We start from the raw sequence: 22,506 nt of genomic DNA, 5'->3' as shown, positions 1-22,506 counted from the left end.
GGGAAGATCCCACATGCCGCGGAGCGGCTGGGCCCGTGAGCCATGGCCACTGAGCCTGCGCATCCGGAGCCTGTGCTCCGCAGCGGGAGAGGCCACAACAGTAGGAGTCCCGCGTACCACAAAAAAAAAAAAATTCTGACGCCTGACAGTCACCTCAGACTAATTAAGTCAGAATCTCTGGAGGTAGAGCTACAGCATCTGTATTTTTTTAAAGTCTTCAGGGCAATTCTGTTGCATTGTAAGAGTTACAAACCATTAATATATGGTCAAAAACACTAGCATGAGAATTCTTTTTTTTTTAATTAGCATAGTAATTAAAGCATGAATATTGATCATTTTCTGGAACTGGATAGGGTTGTGTTTTGGAATTATATGTTAAACATAAAATAACTTTGACCGTCAGGTTGTGAAAATGTTTTTATGGAAAAAAATTAACAGAAAATGATAGCTTTATTTTGCATGGTCGGGGCAAACAAACCAGAAAAGACATTAGCATTGTATGATGATGAAATAAACCTATGATTTTTAAATGATTGCTAACTTTGACCTTACTTTTAAATATTTGGCGATAACCCATGCTGGGCGGAAAGAGTCTCTGTACTTTTTCTTCTTCTACACTGTAGAGTTTGTTCAGAACATGAGAATGATGATATCATAATAATTGCAATATTTGTATATGTTTATAATAGTTATATGTCACAAGACTTTTTTTTGTAAAAGTACCTAATGATTGTGCTTCACATGCTAATTGATAGAATCTTATAGGGTTTGACAGTCTGTGCCAGGAGGGTTCAGGTCAGCCAGTCTTGGGTTAAGTATCATTTAATAGAGTCATGGTCATAAGTAGGTTACATTATGTGTCCTTTACTTTTTCACTTTCCATTACACACATTATGGTGTTTTGATGATGTCACTTCTAATAGTTACATAATATGTTGTATAGATACATAAATATATAATGAAGTGCTTAACCTGTCTTTTATTATTAGATCTTTAGCTTATTTTCAGTGTTTTTCTAATCATTATAAATAAAGCTAAGGTAAACTTGTTTGTGAATAGAGCTTTGTCTGTATTTAGAATTGTTTTTTTAAGATAGATTCCCAGAAGTGGAATTAAATAGGTCGAAGAATATGATTATTAAAAATGCTTAACACATGCTGCCAGATTGTTTCCTAAAAGATGGTTTTATCAATTTATATTCCTTCTAGCAGTATGCAGTATTGCCTATTTAACCTCGTCCTCATCGAGAGCTGTGGGTTTGCAAAAATAACCCAAGGTCAGATCTCCCTTGCCCTTTCTGTAGACAATAATTGGTCACGTTCTGATAGCCACAGTAGTGGGTTCCTTTGTCTGAATTCCTGGGCTTTCCACGATAGGTCAGTTGATTTTAACCATTACATAGTAGACCTTGACTCTTGTATAAATTCTGTTCTCAGCTGGTGGACAGAGGTCAGTTTAGCCTCTTTATTCTTTTAACTGTATTTCTTACATACAGAGCTGAAAGGAAGCTCTGTTGCTTCCGAGAAAGAAGTGGTATGTGCATTGTGGTTTGAGAGGTCTTCAGTTGCCATTATACTGAATGTACATGTGACCTTAATATGTAGGTATAGGAGTTTTTTTCATCAAATTAAAAAGTTTTACTCCAAATGTTTCTGTATTATCCCTATAGAGGGGGACGAGGGGTTTGGTGGTGAAAATAATCAATTTGTGGCTGCCCTTCAAATCAGCTCCTAGAATTTGTGGGCAAGAATTTCTCCTGCAAAGAAAGAGATTCATCTGAAAAGAGGACTTGATTTAAGTAACTGTCATAAGTGATAGCCTGTATCTTTAGGCTGAGAGTGGACCAAACTAGCCTAGTTACTCTTATTGAAATGACTGAGTAGCAGTTCGAGAGTTCCTGGCCGCTCCAACCTATCAGTTACTATTGGTGGGTTTTACTACCCATCTTTTTTGCTGATAGCTCTTTTTATTAGAAATTTGGTCAGTAGTGATCCTCAAAGTTGCTGACCCATGTGGGTATCCCAAATGGCATATTTGACCCTTCGCTTCCATCATAGTTATCAAAATATAACTTCATTAGTAGTACAGTAAGTTGTGGTACCTAATTAAGTTTAGAGAAAGGCAAAATGACCCATGTAGAAAGTGAAGAAATAAATGCCTCATTTGAGGATATGTAGTTACAGAGATTTTTATTTTTGGTGGAGCATGCAAGAGATCACACTTTTTCCAGGCTAATCTACCTCTTCTAGATGAATTAGTATGTCTGCACTTCCCTTGTTCTGCAGAAGTTATTTTTTATTTTTTTAAATTTATTTTATTTGTTTATTATTTTTTGGCCGCATTGGGTCATTGTTGCCACGTGCGGGCTTTCTCTAGTTGCGGCAAGTGGGGGCTACTGTTAGTTGCGGTGCACAGGCTTCTCATTGCGGTGGCTTTTCTTGTTGCAGAGCATGGGCTCTAGGCGCGTGGGCTTCGGTAGTTGTGGCGTGTGAGCTCAGTAGTTGTGGCTCGCAGGCTCTAGAGCACGGGCTCAGTACTTGTGGCACACGGGCTTAGTTGCTCCGCAGCATGTGGGATCTTCCCGGACCAGGGCTTGAACCCGTGTCCCCTGCATTGGCAGGTGGATCTTAACCACTGCACCACCAGGGAAGCCCTCTGCAGAAGTTAATACCAGAGATTTTGCCCCACATTGTTTCTGAGAACACACGACCTAATCATCTTTCCCGTTACTGCCAGTACTTCCTGCCCTTGTATAGATTAAGAGGCAGCAAGGTGTGGAGGTCTCCAGGGTGCTCAGCAGTGCAGATGCTCTCCAGTGATAACAACCTCTCTGTGTCATAGTCACTCTGATTCTCTTATCATTATGATTAGTGTGCTGCATTCTTAGCTTTCCAGTTTGCTTCCTGTCATTGGTAAGTTAGTCATATGAGGTTAGGAATAATGTTCTTCCATTTTATTTCTTGTAAAAAAAAATGCAGAAAACTTAGAGATCTTTATATTCTTTACTTTCTCTGTAGTAATGGAACGGCGGTATCCCAAGGAAGTCCAAGACCTTTATGAAACAATGAGGCGATTTGCAAGGATAGTGGGGCCGGTGGAACATGACAAGTTCATTGAAAGCCATGCATGTAGGTGGTTTTTTAACCTTGAGCAAATATTTGTGTGTGTGTTTTTATATAAATAGTAGAGATAGTGGTGTGTTTTATGTGAAGTTCTGTAAATAAATAAGTGGATTTTTTTGTATTTCTTCCACTTTATTACTATGAGATTAATTTGGGACTTTGGGGGTGGGAGAAAAGAGCTTAAAAAGCCTAATGGCTTGTTTTCCCCTCAGATAAACAATAGTTTAGTAGTTTTTCCCCCTTTTTATTATGGGAGTTTTCAAATACATGCAAAAATAGAGATCATAGTATAATGAACCCCATGTGTCCATCACCCAACTTCAGCAGTTATCAACACATGGCCAATCCAGTTTCATCTTTACCACCCACTCCCCTCCCATACTCAACTGGATTATTTTGAAGCAAATCATATTATTATTATTATTTTTTTTTTTGCGGTACGTGGGCCTCTCACTGTTGCGGCCTCTCCCGTTGAGGAGCACAGGCTCCGGATGCGCAGGCTCAGCGGCCATGGCTCACGGGCCCAGCCGCTCCGCGGCATGTGGGATCTTCCTGGACCAGGGTACAAACCCGTGTCCCCTGCATCGGCAGGCAGAGTCTCAACCACTGCGCCACCAGGGAAGCCCTTGAAGCAAATCATATTATTTTGTTCATAATTATTTTAGTATTAAAACTAGCTTTTTAAATGGGGTCAGAGTTGGACGACTCATCAAGATAGTATATAGTACTTCCATCATTTTCTTGCCTTTTTCCCTGAGAGAGCTCTATCTAGTTACCATTTGATTTCTCACTGTAAAAAATTGAAGTTGTTAAGGCAGTAAGGCCTAGACTATAAAACAATCTGGACTGGGGGGCTAAGTCTATACCTTTACTCATGAGAGTCAGGTGTTTGACCCCCAAGTTTAGTTCTGGAAAGGTACTTCATGAAGGCTCTTATCGTGTACCCATCATGCAGACATTTCTTGCCTGACACTGTAGGCATGTATCTGAGCCAGGTTGGTTGTCCTCACCAGACACCCTGTTTGGTTGGCATTCTTTGTGTGATTTATCCTGGGTGATTTATCCTTCACTTCCTGTCCCAGTTTGTGCCATCCCTGGTTTATGTGTCACTCCAAAGAACAACACCCCATGGATTGTCCAGGTTCTTCCTTCATCCTCTGTTTCAAAGCACCCAAATTTGAATGTTCTATCACATAATAACCCAAGCGGTGCAACCTGATCTATGTGCTCAGAGGAGGCAGAAATCTTTGATTTATGGAAAACACAATGCTCTTTTGTTCCTATAGGAGAAAAGCTGTAAAGAAACTATCCAGGACTTGAAGCCCAGAGCTTTTGTCCTTCCCTTGCAAAAGGGCCACATCAAGTAATACCAGAGACAGGTTTCATAAAAGAATTTGGTTTTGTGACTAGAGCTTTTAACAGAGAATAAATAGAGCAGGGAAACTTGGTGGTTTAAAAAATTATATTCATTACTTCTGTAGCTAAATGAATTCAACCAGTTCACTATAAGTTTTCTAGGAAGCAGCTGGAGACAGAAGCCAAAAGACAGCTGGAGTACATTTTTGTCAGCTTTTGGGTAAAATTTCTAATGAGATATTAGCAACAATTAGGATTCCCCAAATGGAATTACCCAGTCTTTTATAGAAGGCAGAATTACTGAAAATATTCAACAGTAAAAGTGCTCATTAATGTTGATTTTGTTTTTCCAATTTTTCTCCTTTGTTGTTTTCGGGGGGATAAACAGTGGAATTCGAACTCCGAAGGGAAATCAAGAGGCTCCAGGAATACAGGACAGCAGGCATTACCAATTTTTGTAGTAAGTATGCTTAAGCTACACGCTAAATCAGAGGGCATGTCTTCCAAGCACATAGAGGGTGTCTCTGTTTGAGGTGCCATGGAGTTTTTTTTTTTAAACAAGCTTTCACATTTCAGAATGAGTTTTCAATCTTTCCCATAAAGTTTCACCTATTTAATCCTTATAAACTACCATTATATGGATTATCTGAGGTGAAATAAAAGTTATGACACAGAGAAAAGAGAGATGCTGTTTTAGATTTAGGATTCCGTTGTGGCCTCTGAAAAAAAGGATTTTGTATTCCAGTTTTTAGCCTCAGCCTTTTTAAATTTAGTGATGCATAGTCTGATCATTCTTATTAAGGGAGCTTCAACTGGTTCTAGGCGCTTGCATCCCAGTTACTTGAGGTAGTGATAATTATATTCATAGCAGTAACAGTTTACCATGCACCAGGCCCTACTCTGTGCACTTCACCTGGATCGTGTCATTTAATTCTTGTAACAAACTTATTGTTATTTTCATTTAATGGAGAGCCAGGTCATAAGGGAAGGTAGTGTGTGTTAGTAGTTAAGAGCTGAGGTCTAGACTTGGACAGCTTGAGTTTGAATTCTGGCTGTTCTTTCACCAGATCTATAATTCTGTTCATTTCAATTTTCCAAGTCTCTTAGAGTTAGTATGAAGATTAAATTAGAGGGACTTCCCTGGTGGTCCAGCGGTTAAGACTCCGCGCTCCTAATGCAGGGCACCCGGGTTCGATCCCAGGTCAGGGAACTAGATCCCACATGCCACAACTAAAGATCCCGCGTGCCGCAACTAAGACCCGGTACAGCCAAACAAATAAATTAAATAATTTTTTTTTTTTTTTAAAAGATTAAGTTAGAGATAATGCATGAAAACATAGCACAGTACCTGGCACACAGTAAATCCTCAGTAAATGGCAGCTTCTGTCATTTTGTTGTTATTGTTGGAATGATCTTCGGCATTCCTCCTCCTTGCTGTTGGTTGAAAGCTATCACCCACTGCTCACAAGAAGTAGCCCTGTGGGTATAAGTTCAGCCTACTGTAATGGCTCTTTATTTCTAACAATGGAAACAGTTTACAAAATGAAATTTTATGTGGGGCACTAATCCATAGATAAGATAAAAGTAGGACTACTTTGGTTGAAGTCTGATGGTTCAGGTCATGTGTGGAGCACAGGACCACTGGTATGTGCTGGTGCCCTTGCTCTTCCCCGTAATCCCTGAGATATTTTCATGGTATCCTGGGCCTCTGTGGAACACTGTTTGAAACCCACTGGTGTGATATTTTGGATCCTATATACATTTGTAACATGTAGAAAACACTATGCAACTGTTTATCAAGATGCATATAAAGGCTCTGATACCAGGTTTGGGTTACCTGATACTGGTTGCCTCTGGGAAAGAGGGGAAAGGAATGGTACTGGTCAATGAGGATTTATTTTTATTTGTAATTCTAACTGGTTTTTAAGGAAGAGTGTATGTGTATAGCACTTGTGTGACTTGGAAAAATATATGGATAGAAAAATACAGAACAGGAAGTAAATATGACAGTGTTAAAAGTTACTTTTAGGGGATGGAAATATGAGGGACTCCTTGTAATTTTCTGTTTTGGGGATTTTTCCCCAAAATGTCTTAAAGGTAGAAAAGGAATAAAAATATTTTTATTTCTTGTCAAAAAAGGGATTTCAAACTAGGGGAAATGACTTTGCTCTTAGAAAAATGTGGAAGCAGTTTTGCAAAGGAAATTTAAAAATGACTGGGAATTCCCTGGTGGTCCAGTGGTTAGGACTCGGTGCTTTCACTGCGTGGGCCTGGAGTTCAGTCCCTGGTTGGGGAACTAAGATCCCACAAGCCTTGCGGCACGGCCAAAAAAATTTTTAAATTAAAGATTAAAAAAGATGAAGTTTGCTGATGAGTTAGGAAACCCTTCGGTTAGTTCTGCTGCATTGTCATTGTAGTCTCAGTGTTTTTTAATACCTCCAGGTGCCAGAACCTATGATCACCTCAAGAAGACTCGAGAAGAGGAACGCCTCAAACGCACTATGCTCTCGGAGGTTCTCCAGTACATCCAGGACAGTAGCGCCTGCCAGCAGTGGCTCCGCCGGCAGGCTGACATGTGAGGAATTACTCCAGGGGGAAGGAGCAACCTCTTGGAGGATTTGGCCTTTACCTGTATTTTCAGAGAATTCTGTGGGCACCCTATCCTACATGGCAGGGCAGTAATAATTGGGTGACTAGAAGAATTCAGAAAATTTTAGCAGGCAGTCTCAGAAACCGTACCACACTGGGCTTCCCTGGTGGCGCAGTGGTTGAGAGTCCGCCTGCCGATGCAGGGAACATGGGTTCGTGCCCTGGTCCGGGAAGATCCCACATGCCGCGGAGCGGCTGGGCCCGTGAGCCATGGCCGCTGAGCCTGCGCGTCCGGAGCCTGTGCTCCGTAACGGGAGAGGCCACAACAGTGAGAGGCCTGCGTACTGCAAAAAAAAAAAAAAAAAGAAACAGTACCATACTGACAGTTTTGAGAAACATAACTGGCCTCCTAGAATCCTACTTTGCTACTTTGACCTTATTTTTTTTAATTAGTAAATTCCCTCCCCATGCTTTCTTTCTTCCTCTGTTTCTATTGGTATGATTTTCATTGGAGAATCATGTTCCTCTCCTTTCCCCATGAATGGTCTTTGTGATGTGCCAGGCCAAGAACTCTTCTTAACAAATCCAAGCAGTTTCCTTCTCTGGAACAGATTTCCTTTCCTAGGTAGTACAGTTGGGATATCCTGTAAAACATAACACAGTCTGTCTCATTACTTCTCTTCAAAGTAACTGACCTGATAAGTGTCACCCAGTCTCACATGGGCTTTTGGAAATGGCTTTCTTTGATGTGATATAAGTTTAAATTCCTCTTCTTCTTTGTAGTGATTCTGGCCTGAGTCCTTCCGTACCAATGGCTTCGAATTCAGGTAATTATTTTTTAGGCTGGAGCAGGTCTTGATTGTGAAGTTTTCATTCTAGGGCTTATGGTAACCCAGCAATCCCTTCAGCTTGTGTGGGAGCTGGGCGCTTAGGCAGAGGAATGATAATTAAGTGTTATCCCAATTTATAAACATAAGCAAGATTTTAGAATATTCATGGCCAAACAGGACTTTCCTCAGGTTTGGAGTACAAAGACAGGGGAAGAAAGAACTCCAGACAGGTGTTTTCTCTATTTTACCAATGTTCATGGGCAGTTAGTTTACTATGGCGCTGTCTACCACAAACTTTGAGATTTGTCTCATAGGGGATAATTAGAGGCTTTGTATCCTATATGAGCAGAGAAACATGTTACTTGCCAGAAAAGCAAGACTTTCTTTATAAGCTGGAGACTTCAGGTATTTCTATTTCTTATCTCTTTGGGTATTTCGTCTTTTGAGGTTAGTTTACAGAGTAAGATTAAGCCATATGCTATCTGGTAATCCTTGGTTCTTGGTAATCAGTGAATGGTAGTTTGGGGTGGTATTAGCTGTAGAACTGTGGTCCAAGATCATGGTGTTTCTTTGCCTGTTTTCTTGGTTATCATTCACCCCTGCTCCATATGGTAGATTAGCCACTTCCCCTGGTCAGAACATACAGGCTGCTCCACTGATTACAGATTGGACTTGGCAAAAAGGTGACCCACTTGCAGTTTTACCATTTTTTGGAAGCTTGGAACAACAGACCTTGTGATCCCATTCATAATCTCTCAGATTCAGGATCTGGACAGGGCTCAGAAAAGGCGACTTTATGGATGATAATTTTTTTTTCATTTATTCCTTTGTTTCAAGTAATAATTTCTTAATATTTAAAGGAGAAAAGAGTGTCTTTTAGGGAATAGCCAAGACAGTTAAATCCAAGTTTTTAAGTTTCTTACATCCAGCCCCTCCCCAATCTAAATACAGAAATACAAATAACTTAATATTGGCTCATTAAAATGAATGAATGGACGTGACCAAGCTCCTCTGGTATTTGTGTTTTCTGAACCATTCACACTTGCTCTTTGCTGCGTCCTAGGTGGGCGTTTGCCTTCCTCACGCCCTGTGTTTAGGTTGAGGCGACCCCTTACTCCTCTTCACGCTCTGAGTTGCTCCTAAAGGAGTGCAGAGCTGGAAGCCTGGATCCCTGATGGTAACCCAGCCTCTGGGAACTTTGCTGAGGCACCAAATGATTGTAGTCTCCCTTTTTGAGCATTTAGGGTATGGCTAGGCCTGTCGATTATGGAGAAGTCCTCCTCCCCTTTGTTGATATTACAGAGAAGTCGGTTTTGTAGTACGGCAGGCTGCCATCCCCTTTCTCTCTACCACCTAAACCGGCAACCCCCATGAAATGTAACGTATTGCCCTGAATTTTCTTTTGTTTAACGCAGTCCATTCATTCAAGTATACATTCAAAACAAAACCAAAAGGTTTTGCACATCAGGCTTCCTATCCTGGGCAGTGACCTCACGCTTGGGTTTCTTTCTCAGGTTTGTGAGTTCACCTCAGCCTCTACTTTGCCATATAGTGGCTCATTCCTCTGTTCAGATCTTTCAGGTAAACAGGGCTACTTTGGAAGGAACAGATATTCCCTCACGTAATAAATAAGGGCCTTTTGCTGGCCTGACACTCTGCCTTTGATCTCAAGGCGAATGGTACGTGATTAATTACCATGTTTGCCTTGCACTGCCGACAGAGTGGCAAGGGTTAGGAAGTGTCTCTCGTGCAGAGTTGTTATTTCCATTCATCAGCTGTCACGGCAGGCAGCGTATGACCTTTCTTAACTGGACGACATCTGGGCTGTAGATTTTAGAATCTCCTGCTGGTTTAGGAAGAATAGCCATATTTGACACTGAGGTATGTGTGATTATATGTGTATCTTATCAGAGCAGAGGGCACATGGCTTACCGTTTTTATTTTCAAGTGAACATTGGGATACCTGTGTTGCCAGATAAACTGAGGCCTGAGGAGTATATATACAGCTATGTATAGTAATCTTGTACCTAACTGGCCTGACTGTGGTGAACTTTGTTATACACTTTACACCTGAGGGACTGTCACTCTTACGAAATATATGCCTTTTTCTGTCTATATCTGTAGGTAGACGAAGTGCACCGCCCTTGAACCTCACTGGCCTCCCTGGCACAGAGAAGTTGAACGAAAAAGAAAAGGAGGTAACAAAAAGAAGGGGAGCTGGTTAGAAGAAAGAGAGTAGGGGCTGGTTATTCATTGAGTTGTCATTAAAAACATGTTATAGGATCAAACCCGTTTTGCTCTGTTCATGTCACACATGTGCATGTAACAGCTCTAGTCCATCCCAGAGGCCTAGGTGCTAAAGAGCTGACCTCAGCAGGTCCTTATCACCCAGCCACCATTCATCTCCTGAGAGAAGAACATATGAGATGTAAATCTAAATAATAGCAACTATCATTTATTGAGCATTTACCATGTACTAGATACTGTACTGTGCTTTATGTCAGTGAATTTAATTTTTTTCAAACTTAAAATAACTGGTATATGAAAATGATTATTTCCTATTAGAGTGGGCATTTTCAGAAGTTCTACTGTTATTCCAACAATATGACCATCACTTAAAAGATTTTTGAATTGTCTCCATAGTATGTGTATAAGCATAAAAGAGGAATTCATCATCATATATAGTCACACATTAATTTTGATTAAAAAAGCCATGACCTACTTTTCTCTTACATTATAATCACCGGATGTGTCTTCTTCATATTACTTTTGGCCGTTTCTAAACTTTAAATCCAGCCTCAAAACGGTCATCATCAAGCGTTTTCAAAAGAATGTGCCGCAGCTCTCAAGTCCATTCCAAGAGAGGCTCCTCTTTTGTTCCTCGTGTGCTCCTTTCACGGTTCCCAAGATCAGTGTCTTCAGCTGCCACTCTGTATCAGTAATTCAGGTCAGACAGTAAGGAAAAGTCATGGAGTAGGCGCTAGTATTAGTCTTTTATTTTACCCAGTAGGAACAGTAAAGATTAGTTTGGGAGTAGAAGGAGGTGTATGTTATATCCAAGTATTGTTGAAGAAGTATCGCCATTCTGAATCAAGGGTGGAATGGCCTGGAGTTTCAAGCAGTTTTTAGCCTTACCCACAAAGTGGTAACCTCAGGCTGTTCATTTCTGGATAGTGGCAGGTGAACTGGAATCGAGCCAGGTTTCTAGATTTTTAGCAGTTAAAGCGACCTCTTAGCAAGGTCTCTATATCTCTTCTCCCTCCAGAGTAGGAAATGTAATCACAAAATCAGGGACTAAAGATTTATGCCAATACTAAAAATAATGCGATTCATACTTGGGAACCCAAGTATCAGCAGCCTCACCCGCACGGTGCCCTGTGGCTCCTCCCTGACTGGCTGAGCTGGAAGGTGCCGGGCCTCTACTCCACACCGCTCCTCAGGACACAGGCTTGTATCCCTGACAAACCCAGGTGAGCCAGCCGATAGGTGCTGGAGCTCTCCTGGCATCACACTCTGCCTTTTTCTGTCTGTCTTTAGAGAGTATTCTCTCCAAAGAAAAGACAAACTGGAATGTGATCTAGCCACCAGCAGCTCCTATAAATAGTTGGAGGTTGATGTCACTCTTTAAATTTTATTTTGGCTATACCTGCTGGATTAAATTATGAGAATGACAGATGTTAATGTTTATTAAATTTGCCATGTCTTGCAGCTCTGTCAGATGGTGAGATTGGTCCCAGGAGCCTATTTAGAATACAAATCTGCTCTATTGAACGAATGTAACAAGCAAGGAGGCTTGCGACTGGCACAGGCAAGAGCACTCATCAAGATAGACGTGAACAAAACCCGGAAAATCTATGATTTCCTCATCCGAGAAGGGTACATCACTAAAGCCTGAGGCTCTCCGGGCCTGGTGGGCCAAAGGACAGTACGGGCATTGTGGAGTTTTGTTTTTGAGCTGAATTCTCCTTGTAAAAAGAGGGGAAGAACAAAGGAAACCTTAAGTTGTATTAATGTCTACTTTCTTCTCCACCCGGCTTTAAAATACTCCTGTTGTTGGTATTGTGCTGCAGAGTTATGTGCTAGATAAGCTATTATTAATTGTGTGTGGGCATTCATTCCTAACACCTCTTGTAACTAAAACAAGAACCATAGTACCTCACATCACAGTGTTGGTAGAAATAGAACTAAACCAGTCTTTAGTCCCAGGAGTCCAGCTCAGATCCTTGTACTTGCTTGGGAGGTTGGTTTTCTGATTATCTGTTTTGCCTTCAAACATTACAGACAGATTTAAAATAAAGAGGTTATAGAGAGAGAAAGCTTTCTCTTTCTGTCTGAGGATTCTTTTAAGCTGACAACTTATGTTTATGAGCAAAGAGAAGGAAAATCTCCCCATGATGGTCTTGTCCCAAACTGCATCTTCAACGTTAATGTCTGGCTTTGTAAGTTGAAGTCTGGCTGTCTAATCTGCAGTAGACTTTTGAGGAGGTGGCACTGGGTATAAAATGTCTCTTATTTTTAGAATTAATGGATTAAAAATGTTTTGCTACTTACTTTGTGGGTGTGTCAAATATTCTGGTAACTAAAGCACACTTAGGGGGTTGGATGCACGCCTCATCACGCTGCATTGTCTCTGCTAACATGTGTGTCCTGGGCTCACCCTATTCTAACCCTTGGCTTCCCTGGATACCAGACCCCTGAGGATGGAGGTGATGCAATAACCTCAGTGTTGCTTAGATTAAGACCTGAACCCTAATTTCTCAATGGTGAAAGGCTAGCCTACAATAAGAGCTACTTGTAAAACAAAAGGAAAGCCTTTTCATATATGGAACTCACTAGATATGAGGGTGAGTGACCCCACCACATCTGAAACTTGGTCCTCAAATCTTTCTGCACAATAAGAAGCCAAACTCAGAGTCAGGGTTTTTCCCTTTTCTGTTAGAAGCAAAGTTATATAGAAATACTTCAGAATCTGCACAAATTACCTCCAGTAGCTGACTGATTTCTTTAATTCTTTCAACGTTCAAAATATCTAATTCAAATATTATATGCTTTGTTGGAAGTATCTGCTCAAACTTCTTGACTGCTGAAAATATGCATGCAGTTTGCTAATAGACTTCATCTACGGGATAACAAATGAAAAGGAAACGCGTAGGATCTGAGGGAAATAGAATAAAGGACTTCAGTGTTTCAAAAGGGCGGCTTGTGGTTTTCTTGATATAGTCCTGTCTCTTAGAAAACGTATCCTACCACCAGCATCCCCCTGAGTTGCTTATAAAGGGGTTGCCTCTTATCCTTGGAAGGCAAATCCTGTTCTAAAAGTGCATTACACATCTGTGTCAGGTGATGTCTGCTGTAGTCTGAGGAGTCCTTGATCTTGATTAAGGAAGGCTTCCTGGGAGAGGTGCACTTCTGAGGCAATGATAAGACGGAGATGAGAGAAATAAAATGGCAGATGGAAGTGGGAGACTGTTCCAGACGTAGTAGGTGGAGGGTGATGAGTAAGGAAAACAGTGCCAAGAGATTTAGCTGGCTAGTACACAAGGAGCAGCTGCGGTGCTTAGGGCTGGGAGGATGGCGGACGGCAGGACAGTCTGATAGAAGCCCTGGAACAAGTTGAAGTCTGAAAAACTGACTGGCGAATCAGTAGACTGGATGAAGAAAGTGGCATTGTTGAAAAGAGTGACAGAAAAATAAGGCTATAATTGCAAATGACTGGATTTTAGAAAGGAGGATTACTATGGTTTTGGTAAGCCCAACTTCACAAAATTTAAGACCTAGAATCCTAGTGGGTTTCTCAAAGATCAAGCCATAATTTTGGGTGAGGAGTACTCTTGAAAGGCGTCGTTAGAAAAGCACTTGCTGAGGTTTGATGTCGATCACTAGCTTAGTACATTATTTCCTTCCATCTTCTTGTCACCAAAGGAAGGCCCTTCTTGTTACTAAAAATCCAGAGCTAGCAAGGATGTTCCAAAGAAAATTCCATCCTTCCCCTTTTCAACTAGATGGGATTAGCCATAAACCAACTCCACTAATTTAGGTCCTTCTTGGTGCAGATCATCTCAGAAGAATGAGAGTTTACTCTGAAACTCAACAACAATGAACTATGAAATAAAGACCTTTAACTGCTAGGAACTTTATTACAATTTAAAGATTTCTGCTGGAATTTTTTTTTTTTTTTTTTTTTTTTTTTTTGGCGGTATGCGGGCCTCTCACTGCTGTGGCCTCTCCCGTTGCGGAGCACAGGCTCTGGGCGCACAGGCGCAGTGGCCACGGCTCACGGGCCTAGCTGCTCCGCGGCATGTGGGATCTTCCCGGACCGGGGCACGAACCCGTGTCCCCTGCATCGGCAGGCGGACTCTCAACCACTGCACCACCAGGGAAGCCCTCTGCTGGAATTTTATGCATATCGTCCTCCTCTGTCCTGGTGGGGAATAGAGAACAAATTTCTTTACGTGTAATGACCCTTTCTTGGGCTTCCCTGGTGGTGCAGTGGTTAAGAATCTGCCTACCGATGCAGGGAACACAGGTTTGAGCCGTGGTCCAGGAAGATCCCACGTGCTGTGGAGCAGCTAAGCCCGTGCACCACAGCTACTGAGCCTGAGCCCTAGACCCGCGAGCCACAACTACTGAAGCCCACACGCCTAGAACCCGTGCTCCGCAACAAGAGAAACCACTGCAGTAAGAAGCCAGCGCTCCGCAACAAAGAGTAGCCCCTGCTCACCACAACTAGAGAAAAGCCCACGTGCAGCAACGAAGACACAATGCAGCCATAAATAAATAAATAAATAAGTAAATAAATTTATAATGATCCTTTCTTGTGCTCAAAGACCTCAACTGTCTCTGTTGAGACCAACTATTTATGATTTATCTCTTCTTGGGTTCCAGTTTTCATCCTTTTATCGTTTACAACTCCCCCCACCCTAAACCCCCTTTTTAAATCTGAACTTAGTTAATTAACCAGTCGCTGCTGAGTGATAACAAGTTTCCCAGTTTTGAGTATTGAGATCCTCAGCTTGTAGTTAGCGGGAAAGGGGAGAAGACCAATGACATTCATCAATAACAAAGTTCTAGTTGGGAAGTCATTCCAGCTTTAGGAAATATGTAGATATGTGATAAGAACTAAAATGTCCAGTGTGATAAGTCAGAGGCCCAAACTACAAAGAGAAGCTTGGAAAAACTAATTCATATTTACTCCAAAACACTTCGACGGGTCTCTAGCCAGGAGAGCAGTACTGTGTTCTAAACAGCATTCTGGAATATTGCTCATTCATTTTCTTTTTTTTAACATCCGTATTGGAGTATAATTGCTTTACAATGGTGTGTTTGTTAGTTTCTGCTTTATAACAAAGTGAATCAGCTATACATATACATATATCCCCATATCCCCTCCCTCATGCGTGTCCCTCCCACCCCTCTATGTGGTCACAAAGCACTAAGCTGATCTCCCTGTGCTATGCGGCTGCTTCCCACTAGCTATCTGTTTTACCTTTGGTAGTGTATATATGTCCATGCCACTCTCTCACTTCGTCCCAGCTTCCCCTTCCCCCTCCCTGTGTCCTCAAGTCCATTCTCTACATCTGTGTCTTTATTCCTGTCCTGCCCCTAGGTTCTTCAGAACTTTTTTTTTTTTTTAAGATTCCATATATATGTGTTAGCATACGGTATTTGTTTTTCTCTTTCTGACTTACTTCATTCTGTATGACAGACTCTAGGTCCATCCACCTCACTACAAATAACTCAATTTCGTTTCTTTTTATGGCTGAGTAACATTCCATTGTATATATGTGCCACATCTTCTTTATCCATTTATCCGATGATGGACACAGGTTGCTTCCATCTCCTGGCTATTGTAAATAGAGCTGCAGTGAACACTGTGGTACATGACTCTTTTTGAATTATGGTTTTCTCAGGGTATATGCCCAGTAGTGGGATTGCTGGGTATATGGTAGTTCTATTTGTAGTTTTTTAAGGAACCTCCATACTGTTCTCCATAGTGGCTGTATCAATTTACATTCCCATCAACAGTGCAAAAGGGTTCCCTTTTCTCCACACCCTCTCCAGCATTTATTGTTTGTAGATTTTTTGATGACTTGCCCATTCATTTTTAAAGATGTCTTTATAGATACCTTCTAGATATACACTGTTATTGTTAACACAAAAAGCTTTTCCACAACTTACATGTACCTGGCTTTTTATTTGTTTGAATTTCTATTCCAGAGGTACTGATCTGGAAGCTTTGCTTTCCTTTCCAATGTGTTTAGCCAAATGTGGATAACCTCTCCGATCTGTCAGAAAGGACCACCTCTGGTACAATGGGACACTGCTACGTCTGTGGCCCTGTGTAGAAGAGGTAGTCCAGCTAAGATAAAGAATTTCCCTTCAATCAGGCACAATAACCAGCCCTCTTAGTGAAATGTAAGTGATATTGAGCAGGATCTCAGGGCGCAAGGAGAGTCAGAGCAGCCTGGTTAGAATAGTATTGGTCGTGCTGACAAATACTTGCTTTGGGAGAGAGAACAATAGTGAATAGCACTTAACTAGGGAGTATTTTGGAACCTAAGTATCCACAAAATACGCATTGGCACTGAGTGTTCATTTGTATGCTGCTTTTGAGGGCTGGGGGTGGGGACAGGTGAATCATTTCTGAGAAGCTTGGAAAGCCAGTTTATCTAATGGGAGGGAGTTCTTTTTCTATTCATTGTTTGCCTGCTGCCTTGGCTTCTACCAGTTGAGATGCACTGAGATTAACTGCCGTTTGATTTGACTGACCAGGCTTACAAGTTAAGAGACATAGGTATTTAAAGGAAGGATGAATGTCTTGAATCTGACATTAAAATTCCTTTGTCGGGCTTCCCTGGTGGCGCAGTGGTTGAGAGTCCGCCTGCTGATGCAGGGGACACAGGTTCGTGCCCCGGTCCGGGAGGATCCCACATGCCGCGGAGCAGCTGGGCCCGTGAGTCATGGCCGCTGAGCCTGCGCATCCGGAGCCTGTGCTCCACAACGGGAGAGGCCACAACAGTGAGAGGCCCGCGTACCGCAAAAAAAAAAGAAAGAAAAAAATTCCTTTGTCACTAGGAGTTACTTGCTTGGTATGCGTTGTGTGCTGGGCCCCCTTCCCAGTTAAGAGTAAGAATAAGGAAATTGAGATAAGAATGCAGAAAGGGACCATTAAAAGGTTTAAAACCCCAAATTGAAAGCTACAAAAAATTTGATTTGATAGATGCAGCCCTGAATATCGCCGTACCTCCCCTTGCCTTTGAAAGCCCTAGTTAACCTTTGCCAGCCCAGATTTGTGTCTTTCAGGACTGGAGAGTTAAGTCTGATGCACTTATTTTCTACTTTGGAGCACAGGGGATGGATTTCTATGGCACCAAACTAATCATTTGGTTGAATTAATCTCACGTTCTTAACCAAGCCACACTTTTTTTTCAGCTTTCTCTGGTCTCCCCAGAGGTCTTATGTGGCAGAAAGCTTCCAGGTAGCTTGCTAATAATCTTGCCTTGGTCCAGAGTTATGTGGAACAGAAGTAGCATCTTAGGAAGTGTGGAAAGGAGAAGACCTCACAATTGTTTTAAGAAACCAACACTTTATTAATCAAAGCAAAAACGCTGAAATCACACTTCAGTGAACTGACAGCCAAGTGCCAACTCATGACACTTCCAATGCACCTCTCCTTCCCAGAGAGCTGTCTGCCAAGTACACTCCCTTTATCTGAATTGCTGGCAGTGACCTCTTTTCTCCCATTAAATGATAGATAGCTAACGATTTGGATCCCCCGCCCCTACCCTCCCCATTATCATGACATATATATATTATATAATATAAATATATTATTTTAAGAAATAAAAAAATAATGGGACCTGCACTGTGAAGCTTAATTTTAATGTTCCCCTACAATATACCCTATCAGAAAACTGACTTTGAGTTGAGCCTGTCTGATGTTTTTACTTCGGTTTCCAATCTTAGGATGTTGTCTAAGATGAAGAAGGCAATTTTCAGGGTAATTTAATAGCTTTTCCCCAAAAATTATTGAAAAAGGGTGAAAAGTTCCAAAGTGCCATGAAGACACGAGCTCCCAAGTACCAGGAGCCTCAGAGATGGGGGGGCGGGACTGATAGGAACTTTCAGTAAAGGAAGAGAGGGCAGCAGTGTCCCAGCCCTTACCCCATGGGAACTTGCTTTGCTTTGGAGAGGTGGAACAGTTTTCCCACACAGTATCTTGTCTGGAGCCTCTTTTTAAGTAAAGTCAAGCTGCAGCAGAAAAAGCCACTCTACTGGGGCAGGAGCCAGAACCCTTATTTTTTGCCTAGAGGATGACACCTTGATATATTTTTACCAAAGGGCACTTATCTAAGCTCTAGCCACAGGGAGGTGACAGCAATGTCAACCTTACCTGGCTGCCCCTGCCCCAACAAGAAGATCTTTGCCTTGTTTGGGGTGTGCATAGTTTCAGATTCAAGACACCTGTCAGAGCTAAGTGAGCACAGGTTTAACTTCAATGATGCAAAGCAAAACGCTTTTGAGAGCAAAATCTCCCAGGAGTGCCTCCGCCCCCAGCAACTGCAGAAAAGAAGGCGTTGGTGGGAGAGAAGGGTGGCTATAGACGTCATTACATCTTCCAGATCCCAGCTGTGACCTGGCTCAGAGTTTTACAGTTAAAAATAACCGTGGCTTAGAGTTGGGGGGAAAAAAGTAAACTGTTTCATCTCCATGGAAACTGGGGGCGGGGGAAGGCAAGCCATGGATTTCCAGCAGATGCGGCAAGAGGGGGCGGATGTAGGGGCTGGGAGCTTAGAGGCCCTCTGTTGAGAGGAGGTACCCCTGATTAGCATCCAGGATGTAGCTAGACATTTTCCAGGGCTCTGGAGACACGCGGCAGGGGATATGTTTGCAACAATGTGTACATTTTGGGTGGGTGAAGACTTATTTGAGGCTTACAACTTCCTGTAACACAGATTTGCTACTATTTGGCAAAGCAGAGAGCAGATGAGCAGCACTGTAGGTTAGATGTTGCCTCCTAACCAATCTGGGAAACTGCTACACACCCTACGCCTCACCTTCCATTCTTTCATCTGCATAGTCAGAGGCTTGACATCAGAATATTATAACAATTTATAACCAGAGGGGCGGTCTTCAGGCTCTTGGGCTGATATGGACACTTACTCCCTTTTAGTGGGACCAGGTTTTTTCTCTTTGGTGTTGTAGGAGATCATGCAAAGTGGCATTAATTACCTAGGCAGTCCTTAAAGTTATGTGTCTTACCATTTCATTATTGTTTATTACCAGAGGTTACTAACTCTTGGGGGGAAATATTTTAATTTTTCATTTCCCCATTCTTTAAAGGTTTCTTTTAAAACAATTTTTTCCTCAAGAAATACATGAATATATTCTAGTTTTTAAAAAAATTTGAACCCCTCTCTTTTCCTTTTGAAATAAAGGGTGTATATGCTTTCTTGTTTACCTGCCTGGTGTACTGGAAAGACCTAAGTGCTAAGCCTTGTTCTGCTATTAATAATGATACAGCCTTGGGCAAGTTTTTTAACCCCTCATATCTGAACTGTGGTTGATAAAACCTACCTGACTGGGTTTGATGAAGATAAATGGGATAAGGTATATATTACACCTGACACCTCCCTTCCCTTCCCTTCTCATTGAGCCTTTGATATTTTCATTTAACTCCAGCCAGGTTTGAACAAGCCCTTGATTTTCCATGGTAAATGGTACATTCACACCATGATAAAGTCTCACAGAGGGACACTAAGTTCTGAAGGACACAGAGCAAATGTTAAAATAGGCACAGGTGCATTTTTCATGGATGTTGTTGTTTATATTGGAATCTTCATCACTGTGCATCATTGCCACAGCCCCAGGGTTGAATTAAGGGCAGAAAATTTCAGACAGATAGATATTAAATGACCTAGTCATCCTAGATATGTTGTAATATTCCCTTATATAAGCCTAGCTCAAGAAGCTTGAACTCAGGTTACAAAACTGTAGGCACACTATGATTGTAATTGTGTAAAGAAAACTAAAAAAAATCATGCATAGAAAAAAAAAAGAAAAAGGTGCTAATTTTTGTTTCGTTAAGTAGTAAAATTAGGGGTGATGCTTTCTCTCCTGTTTTGTTTTGTAATGTGACTTTTTTTATTAATGGAAAAATAAATTACATGAGAACTATTAAAACTCTACAAATAGGACTTCCCTGGTGGCACAGTGGTTAAGAATCCGCCTGTCAATGCAGGGGACACGGGTTTGAGCCCTGGTCCAAGGAGATCCCACATGCCACAGAGCAACTAAGCCCGTGCGCCACAACTACTGAGCCTGTGCTCTAGAGCCTGCGAGCCACAACTGCTGAAGCCTGTGCACCTAGAGCCTGTACTCCACAGCAAAGAGAAGCCACCGCAATGAGAAGCTGGCGCACCACAACGAAGAGTAGCCCCCGCTCGCCACAACTAGAGAAAGCCCGCAAGCAGCAACAAAGATCCAATGCAGCCAAAAAGTAAATAAATAAATAAATAAAATAAAGTAAAACTCTACAAATAAAAGTTTAAAGTATTTTACAATTAATAATATCTAGTTAATCCTTATGATAGCTATATAAGGTGTTATCTTACGTCTTATAAAATAGTGCAAGCATTAGGCAAGCTTGAATAGTAGATGAAATATGTTTTTGGACTTCTATCCCCCTAGTTCTTTTATCTTTTCCACATTTGTAGAGTTTTCTCCCAGATACCTGGTGTCCACTATCCCTCTTAAACGTGTGAAAGTTTAAGATAGCTTAAAGATTTACTTCTCTGGGGGGTTTGCATTTTTGTAGCGATTAATGGCATATACTCTGGAATTACAAGCATTAGCAAGCAGGTGTTCCAGAGCCATGGGACCTGATGGCACCCTGAAATCTAACTTCTGTAGACCCGGGAGCCCTGATCACAGCTGTCTCCTGATTCTAACAGATATATCAAATCTGTTGCCAATTTGTTAACCAGAAGAAATGATGCAAATGGAAGATGCAGCTATTCTTTGAGGGGCTCATCAAGGTCTGATTAGTCTCAGGAGAAGCCATTGCCCAAGCAATTAAGGAGAATATTTTTGGAAAGGCAGACATCAGAAGCTAAGCAGAGTAGAAGTTTCCACCCTCTATTTACTGTGTCTAATCAGATCAGCTCTTATTCTGCACAGAAGCTGCACTGCTCTAAAGCACTGCTTATTTAGACATAGTCAGGAGCACCCACACCTTCTCTGGGCGTAGACAAGTCAGACTTTTGTAACAGACGGTCTCTAAGATGTTAATACATCGAAAGCAGTCGACACCTTTAAAGGTACCTATTTACAGTCTAGTAATGTGCTGCCCGGTAAGGTAGCCACTAGCCTCATGTGGCTATTTACATTTAAATGGATTAAAATTAATTACAATTTAAAATTCAGTTCCTCAGTCACACAAACCACATTTCAAGAGCTCGAAAGTCACATGAGGGACTTCCCTGGTGGTGCAGTGGTTAAGAATCCGCCTGCCAATGCAGGGGACACGGGTTCGAGCCCTGGTCTGGGAAGATCCCACGTGCCGTGGAGCAACTAAGCCCGTGCGCCACAACTACTGAAGCCTGCGTGCCTAGAGCCTGTGCTCCGCAACAAGAGAAGCCACCACAATGAGAAGCACGTGCGCAGCAACGAAGACCCAATGCAGCCAAAATAAATAAATAAACAACAACAACAAAACCCTTAAAAAAAAAGTCACATGAGACTAGTGGCTACTGTGTTGGAAAGAGCATGTATGGATCATTTCCAGCCCCCAAAGTTCTATCAGACAGTGCTGGTTTAGAAGATAACACCTTCAAATTGCATTTTCTTCCTTTGTTTTTTTTTGTAGAGATATCTATAAGCCCACACTTCCACGTTCTGTAAAGGCATAAAGCACCTCCCTACCCACAGGCGTATATGTACAGTCACTATATGATCTTACTGAGTTTAGCACTTCTTCCTACTTTCCTTAATCTCTAGATCTTCACACATACATCACACTCAATACAAACTCTATTTTAGTCCTTCTCCCTCCTCTTCGCTGATGAGGATTTGATTCTTCATGGTAGGCTTAGTTCTAGAATGCGTGAAAATGCCCAGTTCCTTGTCACTAACAAGTGTTGTTCTGGAAACCTGCCTTCTGTGTAACAAATAAGCTTGAATCTGAAGAGGGATGTATCTTTTGTGCTGCTGAGTCATTGAATTGACTGAAGGAAGACTTGGTGGGGGGGGGGGGGTCGGGGAGAAACAGAAATAAAGCGGCATACAATCGTTTCTATTAGAGATTTTGCTATTTTGGTATTGGCATGTCAAAAATAAGTCACTAGATAAATTGATGGTGGAGCAATTTGGCGCTGGGAAGATGCCTTTCCCAGGCAAGATTTGAACTCCTAATGTGTTATCCTGAATCAGATTCTGCGTTGTTCTCTCGCAGAAAGATTAATTTTGCTTAATTTTAAAGCTTTGATTCTCTCTTTATGAAGGGAAAAATAAAATCTCTCCATTCTAGGCCTTTTCAACTCCCTTAGGATTATCACTAAAATGGCTTTGATGTTATATTTTTGTCTGGGAAGCAGACAGAACTTTTAGAT

The 22,506-nt window shown here is 41.7% G+C and overlaps 1 protein-coding gene across 3 annotated transcripts in view; it reads left to right on the top strand.

The window, feature by feature from the left end:
• The window catches only part of TADA2A (transcriptional adaptor 2A), a 46,922-nt gene extending 34,475 nt beyond the window's left edge, over positions 1 to 12,447 (top strand). For 2 of the 3 annotated variants that reach the window (XM_049702280.1, XM_049702281.1), the window contains 6 exons: positions 3,018 to 3,128; positions 4,867 to 4,938; positions 6,921 to 7,053; positions 7,851 to 7,894; positions 10,022 to 10,095; positions 11,607 to 12,447. In XM_049702280.1, coding sequence (XP_049558237.1) covers positions 3,018 to 3,128; positions 4,867 to 4,938; positions 6,921 to 7,053; positions 7,851 to 7,894; positions 10,022 to 10,095; positions 11,607 to 11,792 — 620 coding nt within the window. In that variant the 3' untranslated portion in view covers positions 11,793 to 12,447. The remainder of the gene's footprint in view (positions 1 to 3,017; positions 3,129 to 4,866; positions 4,939 to 6,920; positions 7,054 to 7,850; positions 7,895 to 10,021; positions 10,096 to 11,606) is intronic. The other variant, XM_033431588.2, reaches the window with a different exon arrangement.
• Positions 12,448 to 22,506: the final 10,059 nt, after the last annotated feature.

The sequence above is a fragment of the Orcinus orca genome, chromosome 19 (genome assembly GCF_937001465.1).
Source record: "Orcinus orca chromosome 19, mOrcOrc1.1, whole genome shotgun sequence".
Lineage (NCBI taxonomy): Eukaryota > Metazoa > Chordata > Mammalia > Artiodactyla > Delphinidae > Orcinus > Orcinus orca.
This window is presented reverse-complemented; position numbering and strand designations above follow the sequence as displayed.